Source organism: Vulpes lagopus, chromosome 12, assembly GCF_018345385.1.
Source record: "Vulpes lagopus strain Blue_001 chromosome 12, ASM1834538v1, whole genome shotgun sequence".
Taxonomy (NCBI): Eukaryota; Metazoa; Chordata; class Mammalia; order Carnivora; family Canidae; genus Vulpes; species Vulpes lagopus.
Window position 1 is genome coordinate 28,416,217 of NC_054835.1, and position 23,072 is coordinate 28,439,288.

At 36.1% G+C, this 23,072-nt stretch overlaps 1 protein-coding gene across 1 annotated transcript in view; it reads left to right on the forward strand.

Annotated features, from left to right (window-relative positions):
• HSF5 (heat shock transcription factor 5) overlaps positions 1-23,072 on the forward strand; it is a 49,903-nt gene that overhangs the window by 22,743 nt on the left and 4,088 nt on the right. The window contains exon 5 of the mRNA XM_041726059.1: positions 1,276-1,453. Within this exon, the coding sequence (XP_041581993.1) occupies positions 1,276-1,453 (178 nt within the window). The remainder of the gene's footprint in view (positions 1-1,275; positions 1,454-23,072) is intronic.

Consider the following 23,072-nt stretch of genomic DNA (forward strand, 5'->3'; position numbering starts at 1 on the left):
GGCCCATTATCTTTCAGATATGATTGTGAAAAGAACATAAAATTTGTCTTTGTTCCTTCATAGTCACATCCAAAATACTTGATTTCATACCTTAAAATTGCATTCACATAATTACTTTCAAGATCTTTAAAAAATGTATTTGAACATCAGAGCTTTTATTTTTTAAGTCTTTTAAAAAGATTTTATTTGTTGGAAAGAGTGAGCAAGAGCGAGCATGAGTGGAGGTGGGGGGTGTGGAGGGACTTAGAGAGAGGAAGAAACTGAGCAGGGAGCCCAATGTGGGGCTTAATCCCAGGACCCTGGGATCATGACCTGAGCTGAAGGCAGATGCTTAATCTACTGAGCCCCCTAGGTGCCCCTGAACATCAGAGCTTTTTATTTTATTTAATTTTATTTATTTTATTTTATTTTATTTTAAAGATTTTATTTATTTATTCATGAGACAAGGAGAGAGAGAGGCAGAGACACAGGCAGAGGAAGAAGTAGGCTCCATGCAAGGAGCCCAATGCGGGACTTGATCCCAGGACCCCAGGATCACGCCCTGGGCTGAAGGCAGGCACTAAACCGCTGAGCCACCCAGGCATCCGAAACATCAGAGCTTTTTAAAACCATGTTTTTAACTTTTAGCTTTATTTCATTATATAGTTTTATTTAAAATGAATTCAAAGAAATAAGATTGTTTCAGAAGTTGGTCACCTTGATGAAGGGATTTGCATTCCAAAGAAAACTTAGGAACTCCAAGAAAGAAACTCCTATCTCATAAGCAGAACAGATCTAGATTTTATAGAGGCTGAAGCTTCTATAATTTTGAAGGCCTCTTTAAGACGAAGAATACAAAATGAGTAAAATTAAGTGTCCTGAGCTCCACTGACCTCACCCAACAGGATTATGCCAATGACCACTTCAATATTACCAACAAGTTGGAAATCTGATGGAAGGGATACCAGAGTGGAAAAAGATAGTGGTCTTAACCAATTGTGTGTGTGCATGTTACAAAAAATAATAATAAGCTTCATGGTTAATCTTCCTCTGGTCATAAGTAAATGTTTAACTCCATATACATTTTAATGGTTTATGCATGGGGAAAAAATATTTTACTACTGAATATTCAGATTAGTTCAACAAAATCAAAGGTAGTATCACTCATAAGAATGAAAAGCCTTTTACAGGTATGTTTGTTGGATCATGTTTCTGTACTAGATCTCCTCTGATAAAATATAACTTTTAGTAGATATTGGGGTAAATTCAGAATAATGAATGGGTTTAATATTTTAGGTGGATGCCAGTATAAAATGCCAGACCAATCCACCTGAGAATATCTTGCCTTCAGAACAGATGGGATTCCTTATTTCAGAAATGGGGCCTGCTAGCAAGCCTAGTAAAGAAGCAGGTTTATCCACTCCAGCCAGATACAGAGAGCGAAGAAGCAACTCACAGCAAGGAAAGTCCCCTGGTAAGGATTATTGTGCTCTAGAATACTAGAATTAGAACCATGGTGTAGAATTAATAAATGAATGACAGTTTTTTTCTGAGTCTTCATTTTTTATTCACAATTATACTATACTTATCACATTGCTTTTTTACATAACTATAATTTTAATTCTATATGTTTTCTTCATTGTCTTTATAAGGTATATGAAAGTTATTTTCCTAATATTGCACGTAAAAATTTGAGTTTTCAAAGAGACAAAACATATTAAGTAAACACAAAGGAATTTGGGTTGTTTAACTTGGAGAAGGCAAGGATTAAGGGTGATTTAATAAGTGCTTCAGATGCCAAAGACTTTGTAATTATTGATGTACCTGTTCTCTTATTAACAGACTGTAGGGCAAGAGGGAATGTGCTTAAATTGTGGCAGAAAAGAATTAGATGGTCATTAATCACATTATCCTGAGCACATTATAAAGATAATATAAAGTGTGACTTTGTATCAGTGAGATCATTTTTCTTGTGGTTTGTGGGAACCCAGAATTAATGATTGCTTTAAGCACATAGAGTTGGTTCTACTGTTTCATTCATTCATTTATTTTAATTTTTTTAGGCAGTAGAGGGAGTGCACTCAAATGGAGAGGAGAGGGACAAAGGAAGAAAAACATTTTTTTTTTTTAAGATTTATTTATTTGAGAGAGAGAGAGAGAGAGCACGTGCACATGAGCAGGAGGGCCAGAGGGAGAAAGAATCTTAAACAGACTCCATGCTGAAAGCAGAACCCAGTGCGGGGCTCTACCTCACCACCGCAAGATCACGACCTGAGCCAAATCCAGGAGTCGGACATTTAATAGACTATGCCAGAGGGAGAGAATCTTAAGTAAGCTCTATACTCAGCATTAACCCTGCTCAGGGGGCTTCAGTCTCATGATCCTGAGACCATGACCTGAGCTGAAATCAAGAGTCAGATGCTTAACTCAGTCACTTGGGTGACTGAGCTACCCAAGTGCCCCTGTACTGCTGTTTCTGAGGCAATTGGACAAAACCATTTTCAAAGAAAATAGTAACATCTAATAAAACATGTTTCTTTATGTGATCCAAAAACAAGTCATCAGAGTCTCCAGTGGCCAACTTTAATAATCTCAAATTATATATGTGTCAGAAGCATGCAATCCAGATAGAATTAATCAGGTCAGACAATCATTTTAGATTATAAAAATGGAAAAATATTGAGAAATTCTGTGAGAATTTCTCCAAAAAGTAAACTAATAGTGATATGATCAAGATCTTGCTTAGACTCATAGGATTCTTGCTGCAAAACACCTTTTAGATGAAGAACTATCTTTGCTCACTCATTTATTAAACTTATCTTGCACTGTCACTTTTAGTTGAATATATGGTCCAATCATGATGAAAGATTAAGATTTCTCACCACTGAAAATGTTTAAGACAATGGCATAGAATTTGAAGGTGGTTTATAAAAGGACAGTAACTAAATATTTACTGCATACCCATTTTTATGCCATAAACAAGGAAAGTGGTATTGTTATCACTTTAAAGATTGGGAAACTTAGGCTGGGAGAGGATAAGTAAGTTGTTCACAAACATAAGGTCACACGTTAATTAACGTACTTAGTATTCTACTCACAGTTATTCTGTTTATTGTATTATTGGATACACAAAACTTCTTTTTAATTAATTTTTATTGGTGTTCAATTTACCAACATACAGAAAAACACCCAGTGCTCATCCCGTCAAGTGTCCGCCTCAGTGCCCGTCACCCATTCCCCTCCAACACCCGCCCTCCTCCCCTTCTATCACCCCTAGTTCGTTTCCCAGAGTTAGGAGTCTTTATGTTCTGTCTCCCTTCCTGATATTTCCCAACATTTCTTTTCCCTTCCTTTATATTCCCTTTCACTATTATTTATATTCCCCAAATGAATGAGAACATACACTGTTTGTCCTTCTCCGATTGACTTATTTCACTCAGCATAATACCCTCCAGTTCCATCCACGTTGAAGCAAATGGTGGGTATTTGTCGTTTCTAATTGCTGAGTAATATTCCATTGTATACATAAACCACATCTTCTTTATCCATTCATCTTTCGATGGACACCGAGGCTCCTTCCACAGTTTGACTATTGTGGCCATTGCTGATAGAAACATCGGGGTGCAGGTGTCCCGACGTTTCATTGCATCTGAATCTTTGGGGTAAATCCCCAACAGTGCAATTGCTGGGTCGTAGGGCAGGTCTATTTTTAACTCTTTGAGGAACCTCCACACAGTTTTCCAGAGTGGCTGCACCAGTTCACATTCCCACCAACAGTGTAAGAGGGTTCCCTTTTCTCCGCATCCTCTTCAACATTTGTGGTTTCCTGCCTTGTTAATTTTCTCACTGGTGTGAGGTGGTATCTCATTGTGGTTTTGATTTGTATTTCCCTGATGGCAAGTGATGCAGAGCATTTTCTCATGTGCATGTTGGCCATGTCCATGTCTTCCTCTGTGAGATTTCTCTTCATGTCTTTTGCCCATTTCATGATTGGATTGTTTGTTTCTTTGGTGTTGAGTTTAATAAGTTCTTTATAGATTTTGGAAACTAGCCCTTTATCTGATATGTCATTTGCAAATATCTTCTCCCATTCTGTAGGTTATCTTTTAGTTTTGTTGACTGTATCCTTTGCTGTGCAAAAGCTTCTTATCTTGATGAAGTCCCAATAGTTCATTTTTGCTTTTGTTTCTTTTGCCTTTGTGGATGTATCTTGCAAGAAGTTACTGTGGCCAAGTTCAAAAAGGGTGTTGCCTGTGTTCTCTTCTATGATTTTGATGGATTTTGTCTCACATTTAGATCTCTCATCCATTTTGAGTTTATCTTTGTGGATACACAAAACTTTTAAGTTTCATGTAGTCTTTCTTATTTATTTATGTATTTATTTATGTATTTATGTATTTACTGGGTAGTTTTGTTTTTTGTTATTTCAGGTTTTTTTGTTTTGTTTTGTTTTTGTTTTGTTTTGCTTTTGTTGCCTGTGCTTTTGGTGTACTATCCAAGAAATCATTGCCAAGTCCAATGTCATAAAGTTTTTCTCTATGTTTTCTTCTAGGAGTTTTATAGTTTAGGTCTTAAACCTAGGCCATTAGTCCCTTTTGAGTTAATTTTTGTATATGATGTAAGATAGGGTCCAACTTCATTTTTTTGCATGTGGATATACAGTTTTCCTAGTACCATTTGTTGAAGAGATTGTCTTTTCCCCATTGAGTGGCGTTAGCATCTTAGTGGAAGATCATCTGGATCATATAAGTGAGCATTTGCTTCTGGTCTCTCTGTTCTAGACCATTGGTCTATTTGTTTGTGTGTATGCTAGTACCATATGATCTGTTTAACCTCTCAATTCTGGCCTTGTAGCACAAAACCAGCCTGGGTTGTGGAGCCTGGTCTGATGACCCATGAGATTGTGATCTGAGCCAAAACCAAGAGTTGGATGCACAGGTGTCCCTATAGTAGAATAGAGAATACATAGGTGAATGGTTGTGGTGATATTCCAGTAAAGCTCTATTTACAAAAATAGGTGCTGGGAAAAAAAAATAGGTGCTGGGCCCAATTTAACCCAGAGGTCAGATTGCCACCACCTGAATTAAACTAACAGCTTTTTTTTTCTGAACAGTAACAATGGAAACAAGAAAAGGGTAGAATCACATTTTTAATATACTGAAAGAAAACTGCAATCCTTGAAGTGTCTACCTAGCAAGAAGATCCTTCAAGAATGATGGGCAGCCCCGGTGGCGCAGTGGTTTAGTACTGGCTGCAGCCCAGGGTGTGATCCTGGAGACCCGGGATCCAGTCCCACATCAGGCTCCCTGCATGGTGCCTGCTTCTCCCTCTGCCTGTGTCTCTGCCTCTCTCTCTCTAGCTCTGTCTCTATGAATAAATAAATAAAATCTAAAAAAAAAAAAAAAAAAAGAATGAAGGCAAGGTGATGAAAACACTTTTAGATAAACACAAAATTGAGAGATGTGCCACAGCAGGTCAGCACTAAAGGAAATTGCACAGGGTGTTCTTTGGGTAGAAGGAAACTATGGTAAAGGTATTGATTAATATGGGCTTTGATGAATCAAGAGTACATACTGTAGTTTCTAGGGAAATCACCAACACAATAGAAATAATCCAAAAGAAGGCAGGAAAGGAGGAAGAAAGATAGGAAAATAAAGAACACAAAGAGAAAACATAAAATGGTGGATCTAGATTCAGCCAGTACAATGATTATATGTAAATGGTCTTAAAACTTTAATTCAAAGGCAGAAATTGCTAGAATGGATGAAAAAGCAAACTCCTATAATAGGCTGGCTATGTAGGTTGAAAGTAAATGGGTGGGAAAAGATACAACATGCAAACAGGAAGTATGAGAAAGCTGGTATGGTTGTTTTTAAATAGATAAAACAGATTTTAAGACAGTATTATTAAGAGGGTCTGTATCATAATGATGAACAGTTCATCACAGAAGCATATCTATTATAGATGTGTTTTTGTGTAATAAAAGCTTCAAAATATATGAAGCAAGAATTGACAAAAGGAGAAACAGACAATTCCTCAATATAGTAGGATATTTTTTAAAAGATTTATTTATTTTGGATCTTGTATATGTGGGGGGTGAGGCAAAAGCAGATAATCTTCCAGTTTTAGTGTATGTGCTGCCAAAGTGAGCACAAGGAGAGAATCTTCAAGCAGACTCCCCACTGAGTGTGGAGTCTGGTCTGATGACCCATGAGATTGTGACCTGAGCCAAAACCAAGCTCAACCAACTGAGCCACCCAGGTTTCCCTATAGTAGAATATTTTAACATACTATCTAAGTAATTGATAGAGTACCTACAAAAAATATTAGTAAAGACATAGAAGATCTGAGCAACATAATCAGCCACCTTGATCTAATTTGCATTTATAGAATATTGTATCCAACAATTTGAGAATATGCATTATTTTCAAGTGCATGTAGTACATTCACCAAGATAGGTCATATACTGGGCCATAAAACAAGTATCAATAAATTCATAAGCATTATAATTATACAAAGTGTATTCTCTGAATACAACAGAATTAAATTAGCAATCAGTAACAATTGAATGCCTGGGTGACATAGTCAGTTAAACATCTGATTCTTGGTTTTAGCTCAGGTTGTGATCTTTGGGTCATGAGATTGAGCCCTGTGTTGGGTTCTGTACTTAGCATGGAGTCTGTTTGAGATTCTGTCTCTCCTCTCCCTTTCTTGCTCATGCTCTCTTCCTCGCTCTCTCTAAGATGAATAAATAAATATTGAAAAAAAGATTTATAGTGGCAATAAAGTAGCTAGAAAAACCTCTAACATCTGGAAATATAGTGACAGACACACTTCTAAATAATTTGTAACTCAAAGACAAAATCTCAAGAAAAATTAGAAAATATTTGGAACTGAGTGACAATGAAAACACGTTAGTTTGTGAGATGAATCTAAAACAATGTTAGCATGAAATGTGTAACTTTATTTATTATTATTATTTTTAAAAGATTTTATTAATTTGAGAGCACAGGCATGGGCAAGGGACAAGCAGACTTCCTGCTGAGCAGGGAGCCTGATGCAGGACTGATCTTAGGCTTCAGGATTATGACCTGAGCTAAAGGCAGACACTTAACTAAGCCACCCAGGCATCCACATTTTTATTTTTTAAAGATTTATTTATTTTAGAAAGAGCACACACGTATACGAGTGGGGGTAGGGGCAGAAGGAGAGAATCTTCAAGCAGACTCCCTACTGAGCATGGAGCCAGATGTGGGGCTCAGTATCACGACCTATGAGATCATAACCCATGAGATCATGACCTGAGCCAAAACAAAGAGCCAGATGCTTAACTGATCCACCCAGGTGCCCCAAAATGTATAGCTTTAAATGCTAGTATTAGAAAAGAACTAAGACCTAAAATCAGTGACCTGAAGTTTCACTATAGGAAACTAGAAAAAGGAACGCCTGGTGGCTTGGTTAAGTGTCTGCCTTCAGCTCAGGTTGTGGTCCTAGGGTCCTAAAGATCTAGTCCTTGTGTCAAGCTCCCTGATCTGCAGTGAGTCTACCTCTCCCATGCTCATGTTCTCTCTCTCAAATAAATAAAATCTTAAAAAAAAAGAAACTAGAAAAAAAAAGAGGAAAGTAAACCCAAAATAAACATGAGGGAGGAAATTATAAAAATAAGAGCAGAAATCAATTAAATAGAAAACAGTTGAGAAAATGAACAAATATAAAACTGGCTCTTTGAAAAGATCAACAAAATTGAGAAACCTCTAGCTAGACTGATCAAGAAAAGAAGAGAACCCAAATCATAACTATCAAGAATGAAAAAGGGATTACCACCTCAGAATTTATGGATATTAAAAGGATAACAATACTGGGGAATAGTCTTACATCAATGAACACGACTTAAATGGAATAAACATATATTTTGAAAAATACTACTTACCAAAATTCATACAATAGCCAGATGAATAATAGTCCTACATCTATTAAGGAAGTTGAATTGGTTATCAAAGACTTTCCTCAAAATTAAGAATCCTCATGATGACTTAAATAGATACAAAGAAGGCACTTGACAAAATTCAGCACTTATTCATAGTAAAAACTCCAAACAAAGTAGGAATAGTAGAAAATTTCTCAAGCTGATAAATAGCACCTCTAAAATATGTATAACAAAGATCATATTTAATGGTGAAAGACTATATGTGTCAGAGACTGGGAACAATGCAAGGATACCCACTTTTACCACTTGTATTCAGTATTATACTGGTGGGCTTTGTAATAGCAAGAAAAAGAAAAGTCATAAAGATTGAAAAGGAAGAAGTAAAAGTATTTGTAGATGATATGATTACTTATGTAAAAAGATCTAGGGAATCTACAAAGCAACTGCTGGAACAAATAAATGAATTTAGCAAGGTTGTAGACATAAGATTGATATATACAAAAATCAATTGTATTTTTCTAAACTAGCAGCGCACAATTGGAAAATGAAATTAAAAAAAAAAAACACAATAAGACCAAAATCATAAGTTACCTAAGAATAAATTGAACAAAAGATATCTAAGACCTCTACATTGATAACTATAAATTTTGCTGAAAGAAATTAAAGAAGAGGGATCCCTGGGTGGCGCAGCGGTTTGGCGCCTGCCTTTGGCTCAGGGCACGATCCTGGAGACCCGGGATCGAATCCCACGTTGGGCTCCTGGTGCATGGAGCCTGCTCCTCCCTCTGTCTATGTCTCTGCCTCTCTCTCTCTCTGTGTGTGACTATCATAAATAAAAATTAAAAAAAAAGAATATACTTATAAAAAAAAGAAATTAAAGAAGACATAAAAGGAAAGATATGCCATATTCATAGATAAAAATATCCAATTTTGTTAAAGTGACAGTTTTTCCAAATTGATCTATAAACTCAGTGCAATCTCAATCAGACTTCCAGTAGACTCTTTTTTTTTTTTTAAATTACAAGCGGATTCTAAGATTTAAAAGAAAATGCAAAAGTCAGAGTAACCAAGGCAGTTTTCAAAAACAGAAGGTTAGAAGAGATTTTATCTGATTTCAAGACTTACCATAAAGCTACAATAATTAAAATAGTTTGACATTGGTGAAAAGATAGACGTATAAAAAAAAAAAAAGATAGACGTATAGATGAATGATACAAAATAGTCCAGAAATAGATCTGTACATATGAGGTCAACTGATTTTCAACTATGATGCCAAGGCAACGCAGTGGAGAAAGAAAGTCTTTTCAACAAAAATTAGCATTGATCCATACCTCCATAAATAAAAATTAACTTAAAATGAATTATAGACCTAAATATAAAACCCAAACATATAAAACTTTTTTTTTATTGTTAAGATTTTATTTATTCATGAGAGAAAGAGAGAGCCAGAGGCACAGGCAAAGAGAGAAGCAGGCTCCCTGCAGGAAGCCCGAAGTGAGACTCAATCCCAGGACTCCAGGATCACGCCTTGGGCCAAAGGCAGGCACTCAACTGCTAAGCCACCCAGGCATCCCAAAAAAAACTTCTTGAAAAAAAATAAGAAAAAAAGTTTTACTATTTTGGAGTGGACAAAGATGTCTTAGAACACAAAAAGCATGATTAATAAAGAAAAAATTGATAAATTGGATTTCATCAGAATATAAGACTTTTGCTCTTGAAAGACACCATTAAGAAAATGAAAAGGCAAGCCATAGTCTAATAACAAAGATTGATAACACATATGTCAAAACAAAGGACATGTTTAGAATGTAAAAAGAACTCTTATAAAGTAATTAAAAAATGGGAGGAATATATGAAAGACGTTTCACAAAAGATATACAAGTGGGCAATAAGCACATGAAGAAATATAACATATTTAATCATCAGGGAAGTCAGATTAAAACTATAACGAGGGACAGCCCAGGTGGGAATTTAGGAATTCCACTCTTAGGAATATCTCCTACAGAATTCACTATTGTGTCATTTACGATAGCAAAAATTTGGAAAAAGCATAAATGCCTGACAAGAGGAACCTAGATATTATGAAAAAATTAAATACTATGCAACCATTTAAGAGTATAAAGTAGCTTGGTATATTGTTACCTGGAAAGATAGTAGGTGTTCATAATATGTTAAGTGGATGAAACAAGTTGCAGCACAGTATGTCTGAGACAACTTCCTTTCTAGAAAGAAAAAAGTATATACTATGTAATTATAGAAAAAATATGGAAGTATATGATGAAACTGATTCATGTAACAGTGATTACCTCTGGGAAAGTAGAATTGGAAGTGTAGAGAGGAACTATTTTGCCATACACATGGATATACACAATGGTGGGATAATGGGAAATTTTCACTCCTTTTTCTGTTATAGTAGGATATTTTTAAAAGATTTATTTATTTTGGATCTTGTATATGTGGGGGGTGAGGCAAAAGCAGATAATCTTCCAGTTTTAGTGTATGTGCTGCCAAAGTGAGCACAAGGAGAGAATCTTCAAGCAGACTCCCCACTGAGTGTGGAGTCTGGTCTGATGACCCATGAGATTGTGACCTGAGCCAAAACCAAGCTCAACCAACTGAGCCACCCAGGTTTCCCTATAGTAGAATATTTTAACATACTATCTAAGTAATTGATAGAGTACCTACAAAAAATATTAGTAAAGACATAGAAGATCTGAGCAACATAATCAGCCACCTTGATCTAATTTGCATTTATAGAATATTGTATCCAACAATTTGAGAATATGCATTATTTTCAAGTGCATGTAGTACATTCACCAAGATAGGTCATATACTGGGCCATAAAACAAGTATCAATAAATTCATAAGCATTATAATTATACAAAGTGTATTCTCTGAATACAACAGAATTAAATTAGCAATCAGTAACAATTGAATGCCTGGGTGACATAGTCAGTTAAACATCTGATTCTTGGTTTTAGCTCAGGTTGTGATCTTTGGGTCATGAGATTGAGCCCTGTGTTGGGTTCTGTACTTAGCATGGAGTCTGTTTGAGATTCTGTCTCTCCTCTCCCTTTCTTGCTCATGCTCTCTTCCTCGCTCTCTCTAAGATGAATAAATAAATATTGAAAAAAAGATTTATAGTGGCAATAAAGTAGCTAGAAAAACCTCTAACATCTGGAAATATAGTGACAGACACACTTCTAAATAATTTGTAACTCAAAGACAAAATCTCAAGAAAAATTAGAAAATATTTGGAACTGAGTGACAATGAAAACACGTTAGTTTGTGAGATGAATCTAAAACAATGTTAGCATGAAATGTGTAACTTTATTTATTATTATTATTTTTAAAAGATTTTATTAATTTGAGAGCACAGGCATGGGCAAGGGACAAGCAGACTTCCTGCTGAGCAGGGAGCCTGATGCAGGACTGATCTTAGGCTTCAGGATTATGACCTGAGCTAAAGGCAGACACTTAACTAAGCCACCCAGGCATCCACATTTTTATTTTTTAAAGATTTATTTATTTTAGAAAGAGCACACACGTATACGAGTGGGGGTAGGGGCAGAAGGAGAGAATCTTCAAGCAGACTCCCTACTGAGCATGGAGCCAGATGTGGGGCTCAGTATCACGACCTATGAGATCATAACCCATGAGATCATGACCTGAGCCAAAACAAAGAGCCAGATGCTTAACTGATCCACCCAGGTGCCCCAAAATGTATAGCTTTAAATGCTAGTATTAGAAAAGAACTAAGACCTAAAATCAGTGACCTGAAGTTTCACTATAGGAAACTAGAAAAAGGAACGCCTGGTGGCTTGGTTAAGTGTCTGCCTTCAGCTCAGGTTGTGGTCCTAGGGTCCTAAAGATCTAGTCCTTGTGTCAAGCTCCCTGATCTGCAGTGAGTCTACCTCTCCCATGCTCATGTTCTCTCTCTCAAATAAATAAAATCTTAAAAAAAAGAAACTAGAAAAAAAAAGAGGAAAGTAAACCCAAAATAAACATGAGGGAGGAAATTATAAAAATAAGAGCAGAAATCAATTAAATAGAAAACAGTTGAGAAAATGAACAAATATAAAACTGGCTCTTTGAAAAGATCAACAAAATTGAGAAACCTCTAGCTAGACTGATCAAGAAAAGAAGAGAACCCAAATCATAACTATCAAGAATGAAAAAGGGATTACCACCTCAGAATTTATGGATATTAAAAGGATAACAATACTGGGGAATAGTCTTACATCAATGAACACGACTTAAATGGAATAAACATATATTTTGAAAAATACTACTTACCAAAATTCATACAATAGCCAGATGAATAATAGTCCTACATCTATTAAGGAAGTTGAATTGGTTATCAAAGACTTTCCTCAAAATTAAGAATCCTCATGATGACTTAAATAGATACAAAGAAGGCACTTGACAAAATTCAGCACTTATTCATAGTAAAAACTCCAAACAAAGTAGGAATAGTAGAAAATTTCTCAAGCTGATAAATAGCACCTCTAAAATATGTATAACAAAGATCATATTTAATGGTGAAAGACTATATGTGTCAGAGACTGGGAACAATGCAAGGATACCCACTTTTACCACTTGTATTCAGTATTATACTGGTGGGCTTTGTAATAGCAAGAAAAAGAAAAGTCATAAAGATTGAAAAGGAAGAAGTAAAAGTATTTGTAGATGATATGATTACTTATGTAAAAAGATCTAGGGAATCTACAAAGCAACTGCTGGAACAAATAAATGAATTTAGCAAGGTTGTAGACATAAGATTGATATATACAAAAATCAATTGTATTTTTCTAAACTAGCAGCGCACAATTGGAAAATGAAATTAAAAAAAAAAAACACAATAAGACCAAAATCATAAGTTACCTAAGAATAAATTGAACAAAAGATATCTAAGACCTCTACATTGATAACTATAAATTTTGCTGAAAGAAATTAAAGAAGAGGGATCCCTGGGTGGCGCAGCGGTTTGGCGCCTGCCTTTGGCTCAGGGCACGATCCTGGAGACCCGGGATCGAATCCCACGTTGGGCTCCTGGTGCATGGAGCCTGCTCCTCCCTCTGTCTATGTCTCTGCCTCTCTCTCTCTCTGTGTGTGACTATCATAAATAAAAATTAAAAAAAAAGAATATACTTATAAAAAAAGAAATTAAAGAAGACATAAAAGGAAAGATATGCCATATTCATAGATAAAAATATCCAATTTTGTTAAAGTGACAGTTTTTCCAAATTGATCTATAAACTCAGTGCAATCTCAATCAGACTTCCAGTAGACTCTTTTTTTTTTTTTAAATTACAAGCGGATTCTAAGATTTAAAAGAAAATGCAAAAGTCAGAGTAACCAAGGCAATTTTCAAAAACAGAAGGTTAGAAGAGATTTTATCTGATTTCAAGACTTACCATAAAGCTACAATAATTAAAATAGTTTGACATTGGTGAAAAGATAGACGTATAAAAAAAAAAAGATAGACGTATAGATGAATGATACAAAATAGTCCAGAAATAGATCTGTACATATGAGGTCAACTGATTTTCAACTATGATGCCAAGGCAACGCAGTGGAGAAAGAAAGTCTTTTCAACAAAAATTAGCATTGATCCATACCTCCATAAATAAAAATTAACTTAAAATGAATTATAGACCTAAATATAAAACCCAAACATATAAAACTTTTTTTTTATTGTTAAGATTTTATTTATTCATGAGAGAAAGAGAGAGCCAGAGGCACAGGCAAAGAGAGAAGCAGGCTCCCTGCAGGAAGCCCGAAGTGAGACTCAATCCCAGGACTCCAGGATCACGCCTTGGGCCAAAGGCAGGCACTCAACTGCTAAGCCAACCAGGCATCCCAAAAAAACTTCTTGAAAAAAAATAAGAAAAAAAGTTTTACTATTTTGGAGTGGACAAAGATGTCTTAGAACACAAAAAGCATGATTAATAAAGAAAAAATTGATAAATTGGATTTCATCAGAATATAAGACTTTTGCTCTTTGAAAGACACCATTAAGAAAATGAAAAGGCAAGCCATAGTCTAATAACAAAGATTGATAACACATATGTCAAAACAAAGGACATGTTTAGAATGTAAAAAGAACTCTTATAAAGTAATTAAAAAATGGGAGGAATATATGAAAGACGTTTCACAAAAGATATACAAGTGGGCAATAAGCACATGAAGAAATATAACATATTTAATCATCAGGGAAGTCAGATTAAAACTATAACGAGGGACAGCCCAGGTGGGAATTTAGGAATTCCACTCTTAGGAATATCTCCTACAGAATTCACTATTGTGTCATTTACGATAGCAAAAATTTGGAAAAAGCATAAATGCCTGACAAGAGGAACCTAGATATTATGAAAAAATTAAATACTATGCAACCATTTAAGAGTATAAAGTAGCTTGGTATATTGTTACCTGGAAAGATAGTAGGTGTTCATAATATGTTAAGTGGATGAAACAAGTTGCAGCACAGTATGTCTGAGACAACTTCCTTTCTAGAAAGAAAAAAGTATATACTATGTAATTATAGAAAAAATATGGAAGTATATGATGAAACTGATTCATGTAACAGTGATTACCTCTGGGAAAGTAGAATTGGAAGTGTAGAGAGGAACTATTTTGCCATACACATGGATATACACAATGGTGGGATAATGGGAAATTTTCACTCCTTTTTCTGTTTTTTTCTAGATTTTTAAAATTGAAAAAGAATTAAAAATATTTAAAATTGTTTAAATATTTTAAAGTGTTCCTGTAGTATAAGTATATAAGCATCAAAATAATAGGAATGGGAAATTTAAAGAATTTTTTTTAAAGATTTTATTTATTCATGAGAGACACAGAAAGAGAGAGAGAGAGATTGGGGCAGAGACACAGGCAGAGGGAGAAGCAGTCTCCATGCAGGGAGCTTGACGTGGGACTTGATCTCGGGTCTCCAAGATCACGCCCTGGGCTGAAGGCAGGTGCTAAACTGCTGAGCCACCCAGGGATCCCCTTAAATAATATTTTGGAAAAACATTTATATCCCATTTATTTTTTAAAAAGATTTATTTATTTGAGAGAGAGTGAGAACATGCAGTGGGGAGGGGCAGAGGGCGAGAAACTTATACAAACTCTACACTGAGCATGGAGCTTGATGTAGGGCTCGATTTCATGACCTTGAGATCAGGACCTGAGCTGAAACCAAGAGTAGATGCTACACTTACTGCACTACCACGTGTCCCTGTATCTCACTAACTTGACTTTTGAGGTTTAGATATGATTGACTCAAGCTGACCTTATTTCACACCTAAAATGCTTTTCCAAGATTTTATAGAATTTTTAGAGCTTATAGTGGCTTTTAGTTTTAAAGTTTCTGTTTGTTTTATTCCAAATGAATCCATTTCTCACCTTTTACAGCTCTTCTCTCTTGTCTGCTCCATCCTGTACCAGATGTAGAACTTAGCCCTCCTCCTTTGATTTCTACCCTCCCCTAAGCATTTACATTAGGCATTTGTATGTGTTCAGTACTTTTCTGAAGATTAGGAGAAGTAGGAAGGTTTGCATTTAGAATACTGCAAATAATTTTAAATGGAATGTTATCCATCTTTTTTTTTTTTAAAGATTTTATTTATTTGAGAGAGAGAGAGCACGCATGTGCGTGCACAAGTCGGTAAAGAGCAGAGGGAGAAGGACAAGCAGATTCCACCCTGAGTTCAGAGTCCAACGCGGGGCTCAATCTCATGACCCTGAGGTCATGACGTGGGCTGAAATCAAGAGTCAGATGCTTAACTGACTGAGCCACCCAGTACCTCTCCATCTTTCTTTTTAAAAGGCCTTCAGTTACTTTACCACTTTCTCACCTTTCCCTGTCACTAATCACTATGGCCTTCACCATGTTGTCATCTTTCCTTGTACTAGCAGTATACCCTCTCTTCTCTGGTCTTTTTTTTCTTACTTAAGGAGAGAAGTTAGGTGTTTCTTCTCTTTCCTAATGTCTTTGAGGCTTTATCTTCCCCAACCAAAACAACCTGTTAAAATACAGTATCTGCAAAAAAAAAAAAAAAAGATATGGTATCTGCAAATACAGTTACCTTCTCAAGAGGAACTCTGGTACCTGCTGTTAAAATAATATTTTCATCTCTTTTACTATTATGGTTATAGATGTAACTGATAAAATAACACATTAATTATCTTTTTTGATTCTTTATGTTGGGTTTTTTTTTCCCCTAAGTAAAATCTTATCCTTTGGTCAGTGGTGTTGATAGCTAAGTCTTTATTTTTTATTTTTCATTTACTTGTGATAGTCACAGAGAGAGAGAGAGAGAGAGAGAGAGAGGCAGAGACAGGCAGAGGGAGAAGCAGGCTCCATGCACTGGGAGCCCGACGTGGGATTCGATCCCAGGTCTCCAGGATTGCGCCCTGGGCCAAAGGCAGGCGCCAAACCGCTGCACCACCCAGGGATCCCTGATAGCTAAGTCTTAATTGACCTTGCCTTCCTGCTGTGAAATAGAAGAGTTGTGACATATTGACAGTATTAGAACATCTAATCACATTTCCATTTTATTAGGGGCAAGGAGGAAATGACTTATGCTTAAGCTAGAACCTCTTTGCTAAAAAGTTAGCTTTTGTAATGAGAATGTAAGCAGAAATACAATTCATGAAGTATACATTTATTCTACCTTGTTAGAACTTAACCTAACAGTCTGTGAAAACGTGGCTGTATATAAGGTTCTATGGGATTAGAAGACCTTAACCAAAGTCAGTGTTACGATTTTTATACTATCTACTATAGGCGATATGGCATAGTTGATAGGAAGAAAGCTTTTGGTAATAAAAAACCCCGCTACATTAAAATTAAAAGCTAAATTAAATAAAAGTTCTAAATTAAAATCTAGAAGCATTTACCATGGTAATTTTGGATATATTTGCTTTACTGGGCCTCAGTTTCTTCATCTATAAAATGAAGATAATGATGATATAAAACCTATAACCAGCCTGGTATAGTGCCTGGTACATAGAAATTAACCAGTACATGGTAACAATGGAATTTTAGCAATAATTATTTTCATAATACTTATTATGTTTATTACTGTTAAATGCTTTTCAGATTACTGGTATCACTTTAAATTCATGTGGGTTCCTGGTGTTGCCAGCATCCTATATTTCCTTAGGATATTCCCCATTTTCCAAAGCCATTCTACTGTATCTTCTCTGCTCCTTCTAACACCCTCCTCTTTTCATTCTCAGCTGTGATCTTTTCTTACTGAGAACATAGAAGCAACTAGAAGAGAATTTTCATATTTTCCTACCAACAAATCTATCACTCTGTCTCCAGTTATAACCCCACACTCTGCCTTTCCTCCTATTACAATGAAAAAAGGCCCATCCTTCCATTCGTGTACAGAATCCCATCTACTTCTGTGTACTTAATGGACTTAGTACTTACAGTTATCACCCTTTACTCTTCAATAATCGCTTTTTACCTTTTATGTAAGATAATTCCCATCACCACACAAACATGCCATCTTAGGTTCTATGATAAAAGAAATTTCTTTTGCCTTTCCTTCATTCATATCTCCATCCTGCTATTACTCCATTTTTTGTGTTTCTCTTAGAGAAAAGCTCCTTGAAAGCATATCCTTTCCTCATTCGACTTTTCATTCCTGTTACTCAGCTGATACTGCTCATATCAAGGTTTCCACTGAGTGCCACATTGCCAGGTTCTCAGTCCCCATTTTGCTGTACCTCAGTGGCATTTGAAGAGACCACTTCACCCTTCCTGAACTACTTTCTTCGCTTGGCTTCTGCAATATCACCCATTCCTGGTTTTCCTTCACTTTCACTGGCCACTCCATAGTTTCTTTTACTTAATCTTTTTTTGTCTTTCCTGACTGCTAATTATTGATGAGTCCCAGAACTCCATTCTTGTACCTCTTTTCTTCTCTATCAGTTCCTAGGTAATTCCAACCAGTCTCATTGCTTTTATTATCATCTGTGTAGTGACGACTCCTAAATTTATATCTTAAATCTCAATTTTCTCTGAATTCCAGATTTGCATACCTTATTGCCTAAACTACATCTTTGTTTAGATGTTCCATAGGACATGTCCCATATGTTCCAAACTTAGTATATTCCACCCTTTCCCTAATTTCTTATTTTAGGAAATAGCACTTCTAGTCTCCAGTCAGCCAAAAATCTTGACTCTGTTCTCTCACATTCAACCCCCATCAGCAAATTCTATCAGCTTAGAATCAGTATAGGTCCAGAATCTGACCATTTCTTAACACCCTTGCATTCTATCACCATGGTCTGAGCACTGCCATCTAGATGACTACAGTAGCTTCTTAACCAGTTTTCCTGCTCCACTGTTGGCCCCTAAAGCCTTTTCCTCGCACAGCAGTCATCCTTTTAAAACATTAATTATTTCCCTGTTTAAAATTTTCCAGTGGTTTTATATCTTATTTAGAATAAAATCTAAAAATCCTTATAGTGGTCTGCAAGATGCTCAATGATATGGCTCCTGGCAACTGCTCTGACCTCATCTACCACCTTTGTGTCCTCCTCATCTATTCAAGCCCCAGCAGTCTCTTCACTAGTCTTTGAACACACCAAACACATTCTCGCCTTCACACTTGCTGTTCTCTGTGCCTGAAATATGCTTCACCCAGATATTTACATGGCTTGTTCCTTTATTTCATTCAGTTCTCTTCTCAGATGCCAGCTCATCATAGAAATCTTCCTGACCGTGCTATCTTGAATAGCACTATTCCCCATGTCCTACCCTCCTTCAATCTCTATTCTTTATCTCTTTTTGTTTTTCTTTTATAGTGCTTATCACTAGTTTGCATTTTCTATTTATTATTTTTCTTGTCTCTTGATGAGGGCAAGGACTAGCTCAACACCAAGAGGTTAGCTGTGGCCTTCAATGTTTGTTAAGTGAATGAATCGCTTTTTCCTCACTTTTACTGATCTACTTTTTAAAAAAATCCTTGGAAAAAAAGCAATTAAAAATTATGGTAAAATATACATAGCCCTTCAGTTTACCATCTTAACCATTTTTTAAGTGTATTTTTCCCTGGCATAAGTACATTCACATTGTGCTGCTCCCATCGCCACCATTCATCTCCAAAACTCTTTTCATTTTACAAAACTGAAACTCTGTACTCATTAAACAATAACTCCATATCCCCCCACTCCCACCACTAGAAACTACTATTTTACTTTCTGTCTCTCTGAGCAATCTTTTAATTAACCACCAAATGATAAATTTTGAACACATGAGGAGTCAAACCACACCCCAGGTTTCTTTTAACAAGTACTTATTTGAACAACTGCCATGGGCTTGGTACCATGCTGGGTACACTAGGGACATACAAATAGTGTCTTCTATAGTTCTTTTCTTCTGGAACCTAGAATTGTGTGTCTTGCTAAGATGCCATTTCATATCTTGTTATTATGCTCTGACATTTAAAATTGAGATATAGGTGCACCTGGGTGGCTCAGTGCTTGAACATCTGCCTTCAGCTCAGGTTGTGATCCTGGGGTCCAGGGATTGAGTTCCATATCAGGCTCCCTGTAGGGAGCCTGCTTCTCCCTCTGCCTGTGTCTCTGCCTCTCTCTGTGCCTCTCATGAATAAATAAATACAGTATTTTAATTCAATCAAACTGAGATATGTTTGATTATGAATTTTATTTTTTGTAGCCATTTTCTGCTTTCCTTGTCTTTTTGTCTGGTTATTTTAAATTAATAGGAAAATATACATTTTTAGATAAAATTCACAAAACATAAAATTAACCATTTTAAAGCGCAAAGTTCAGTGGCTTTAGTATATTGACAATGATGTGCAACCTCTACCTCTTTCTAGTTCCCAAACATTTTTCATCACTCCAAAAGAAAACCCCATATTCACTAAGCAGTTATTCCTATTGCTTCCTCCCCCAAGCCCTTGGCAGCCACCAATCTGTGTTCTGTCTCTATGGATTTACCTCTTCTGGGATATTTCATAGAAATGAAATCATGCAATATATCACCTTTTGTGTCTGGCTTATTTCACTTAGCATAATCTTTTCAAGATTCATCCACATTGTAGAATTTGTATCAGTTTTCTTTTTATGGTGAAGTAATATTACATCATATATATATTTCACATTTCATTTATCCATTCATCGGCTGATGGACGTTTGGGCTGTTTTGGTTATTGAGAATAGTGCTATGAACATATGTGTACATGTATTTGAGTATCTGTTTACAAGTCTTTTAGGTGTATACTTAGGAGTGGAGTTGCTGGGTCACATGGTAATTCTAACTATTGACCAAATTATTTTCCATAATAGCTGCAGCATTTTACATTCCCTACTGCAATGTATAGGGTTCCCATTTTTCCATATCCTCATTAGCACTTGTTGTTTTTCACTTTTTATTATTGTTAGAGCCATCCTAGTAGGTATGAAGTGGTATCTCGTTTTGGTTTTGATTGCATTTCTCTAATGATTAGTGATGTTGAACAGCTCTTCATATGCTTCTTGGCCATTTGTATATCTTCTTTGGAGAAAAGATCATTTTTTTACAACTATTATAGCAGTATTCTATTTGATGAAATCTTCCAATTTAGTTAAATCTCTCTGGATTATAGCCCTAGTGAGTGCTACAACTTAGTAAACTATGGCCTGTGAACCAATCTAGCACACTCCTGTTTTTATATGGCCTGCAAGCTAAGCATGGTTTTTACATTTTGAATGGTTGGCAGGAGGGGGTGGGGAATCAAAAGAAGAATAGTTCAGACACATAAAAATGATATGAAATTCCAATTTCAGTGTCTATAATAAATTTTAATTGGAACACACAGCCACACCCGTTCATTGACATATTGTCTGTGACTGCTTTCACACTACGACAGCAAAGTTGAGCAGTTAAGGCCATATGGACCACAAAGCCCAAGATATTTACTACCTGGCACTTTACAGAAAAATTTTGCCTACTGTGTATCTTATTCTGTTTAGGTTGCTATACCACAAATCCTATAGAGCAGCTAGCTTATTATAAACAACAGAAACTTATTTCTCAGTTCTGGAGGCTGGGAAGCCCAAGATTAAGGCATAGTAAATTCAGTGTCTGGTGAGAGCCTGTGTTCTTGATCACAGGGGGCCATCTTCTTGCTGCCTCTCATACGGAAGATGGATGAGGGAGCCATCTGGGGTCTCTTTTACAAAGACATTAATATCATTCATAAAGTTCCACTCTCATGACCTAATGACCTCCCAAAGTTCCTGCTTTCTAACACCGTCACACTGGGGTTAGGTCTCAACATAAGAACTTCGGGGAGATAAGCATTCAGTCTATTATTGCACCTGTATTAGGAAGTCCTTGTTCTTTGCTTCTAATCCTTGATGACCAGAGAAACCTTTAAGAGAGTAAGGAGGTACTTGTGAGGAGGGCTCAAAATCAACTAGTGTTCAGTTTAGATGACCAAATGTTTTTTATTTTGATATTGAACTCCAAGATTGAAGTAGTAATGATAGGAACCAAATGTAAACTTCCTAAAGTATCCCTTACATTTCAAATGTCACTATCATTAGGATTATCTCCCCTCAATAAGGTTTCAACTCTTACAATACATTATTTATGATAGAAAATAAAGAAATTTCATGAAATCACCTCTGAAGACTCCTTTGGTTCCAAAATCTAAAACACTATGATTCTAACGTTAACTGTTGAAATGTCATTATGTTGTTTAATATCCCATTGAACAGAGGCATCCTGTATTCTAGAACTTCTCAGTGCCCTTCTATAACTGAATTATTTTGAAAATGTATCTACCCCCCAAAAAAAAGAAAAAAAAGAAAAAAGAAAAAAGAAAATGTATCTGCCCTGTTTAAGTAGGAGCATCTTCTCACACTTTAACCTTTCTTTGAAATTTTTTCAAATAAGAGACTTCAAGTTAAGTATCCAGACTGTTTTGATTTCAATAGATTGTATTTAGTTAGAAGGAAATTGTCAATTACAGTCACTACCATGTTTGTAGGCTTTTTGTAGGCTTTTTGAGCACATGTTAACTTAAAAAAATATGGTTTGGATAAAAAATACCAAGAAGTAAAGAAAACTAGATTCACTTATGCTCCTCCAATTTCTGTAATACCATCCTAAACTGGATTTACTTAAGTATTAATCTTATGGTGAATCTATATTCCTGTTTTGATGGGATATTTACTTTCTGGTTGAAGGAAATGGAATGTTTATAAGCAAAGTTGTTGTCATTCCTAAAGAACGATCTTCCCACTTTGTAGCTATTGGATTTTGGATGAGATTTCATTAAGATAATCACTCCGAAGCCCTAGAGGGTGCTCTCAATAGGAATGAACTTTCCCCAACAAGTAGATGCAATGCAAAGGCCCTCAAGGCCTTTCAGCTCTCAAACCAACTGAGCTACCGTCCATCCGTCATCCGCAAATACTTACCTTCTCTGATGAGTATGCAAGCTTTTCTTCTAAAGGAAGTCATCGAGGCTCCTTCCACAATTTGGCTATTGTGTCCATCGAAAGATGAATGGATAAAAAAGATGTGGTTTATGTATACAATGGAATATTACTCAGCCATTAGAAACGACAAATACCCACCATTTGCTTCGACGTGGATGGAACTGGAGGGTATTATGCTGAGTGCAGTAAGTCAATCGGAGAAGGACAAACAGTGTATGTTCTCATTCATTTGGGGAATATAAGTAATAGTGAAAGGGAATATAAGGGAAGGGAGAAGAAATGTGTGGGAAATATCAGGAAGGGAGACAGAACATAAAGACTCCTAACTCTGGGAAACGAACTAGGGGTGGTGGAAGGGGAGGAGGGCGGGGGGTGGGGGGGGAATGGGTGACGGGCACTGAGGGGGACACTTGACGGGATGAGCACTGGGTGTTATTCTGTATGTTGGTAAATTGAACACCAATAAAAATTAATTTATTAAAAAAAATAAAGGAAGTCATCTAAACCTCTAGTAGCACCAGGCTAGTTTATATTTTTGCATAGTTTTATTGGTCTCTATGGCCCCACACTTTTATTTATTTATTTATTTATTTATTTTTTAATTTTTATTTATTTATGATAGTCACACACAGAGAGAGAGAGAGAGAGAGAGAGAGAAGCAGAGACACAGGCAGAGGGAGAAGCAGGCTCC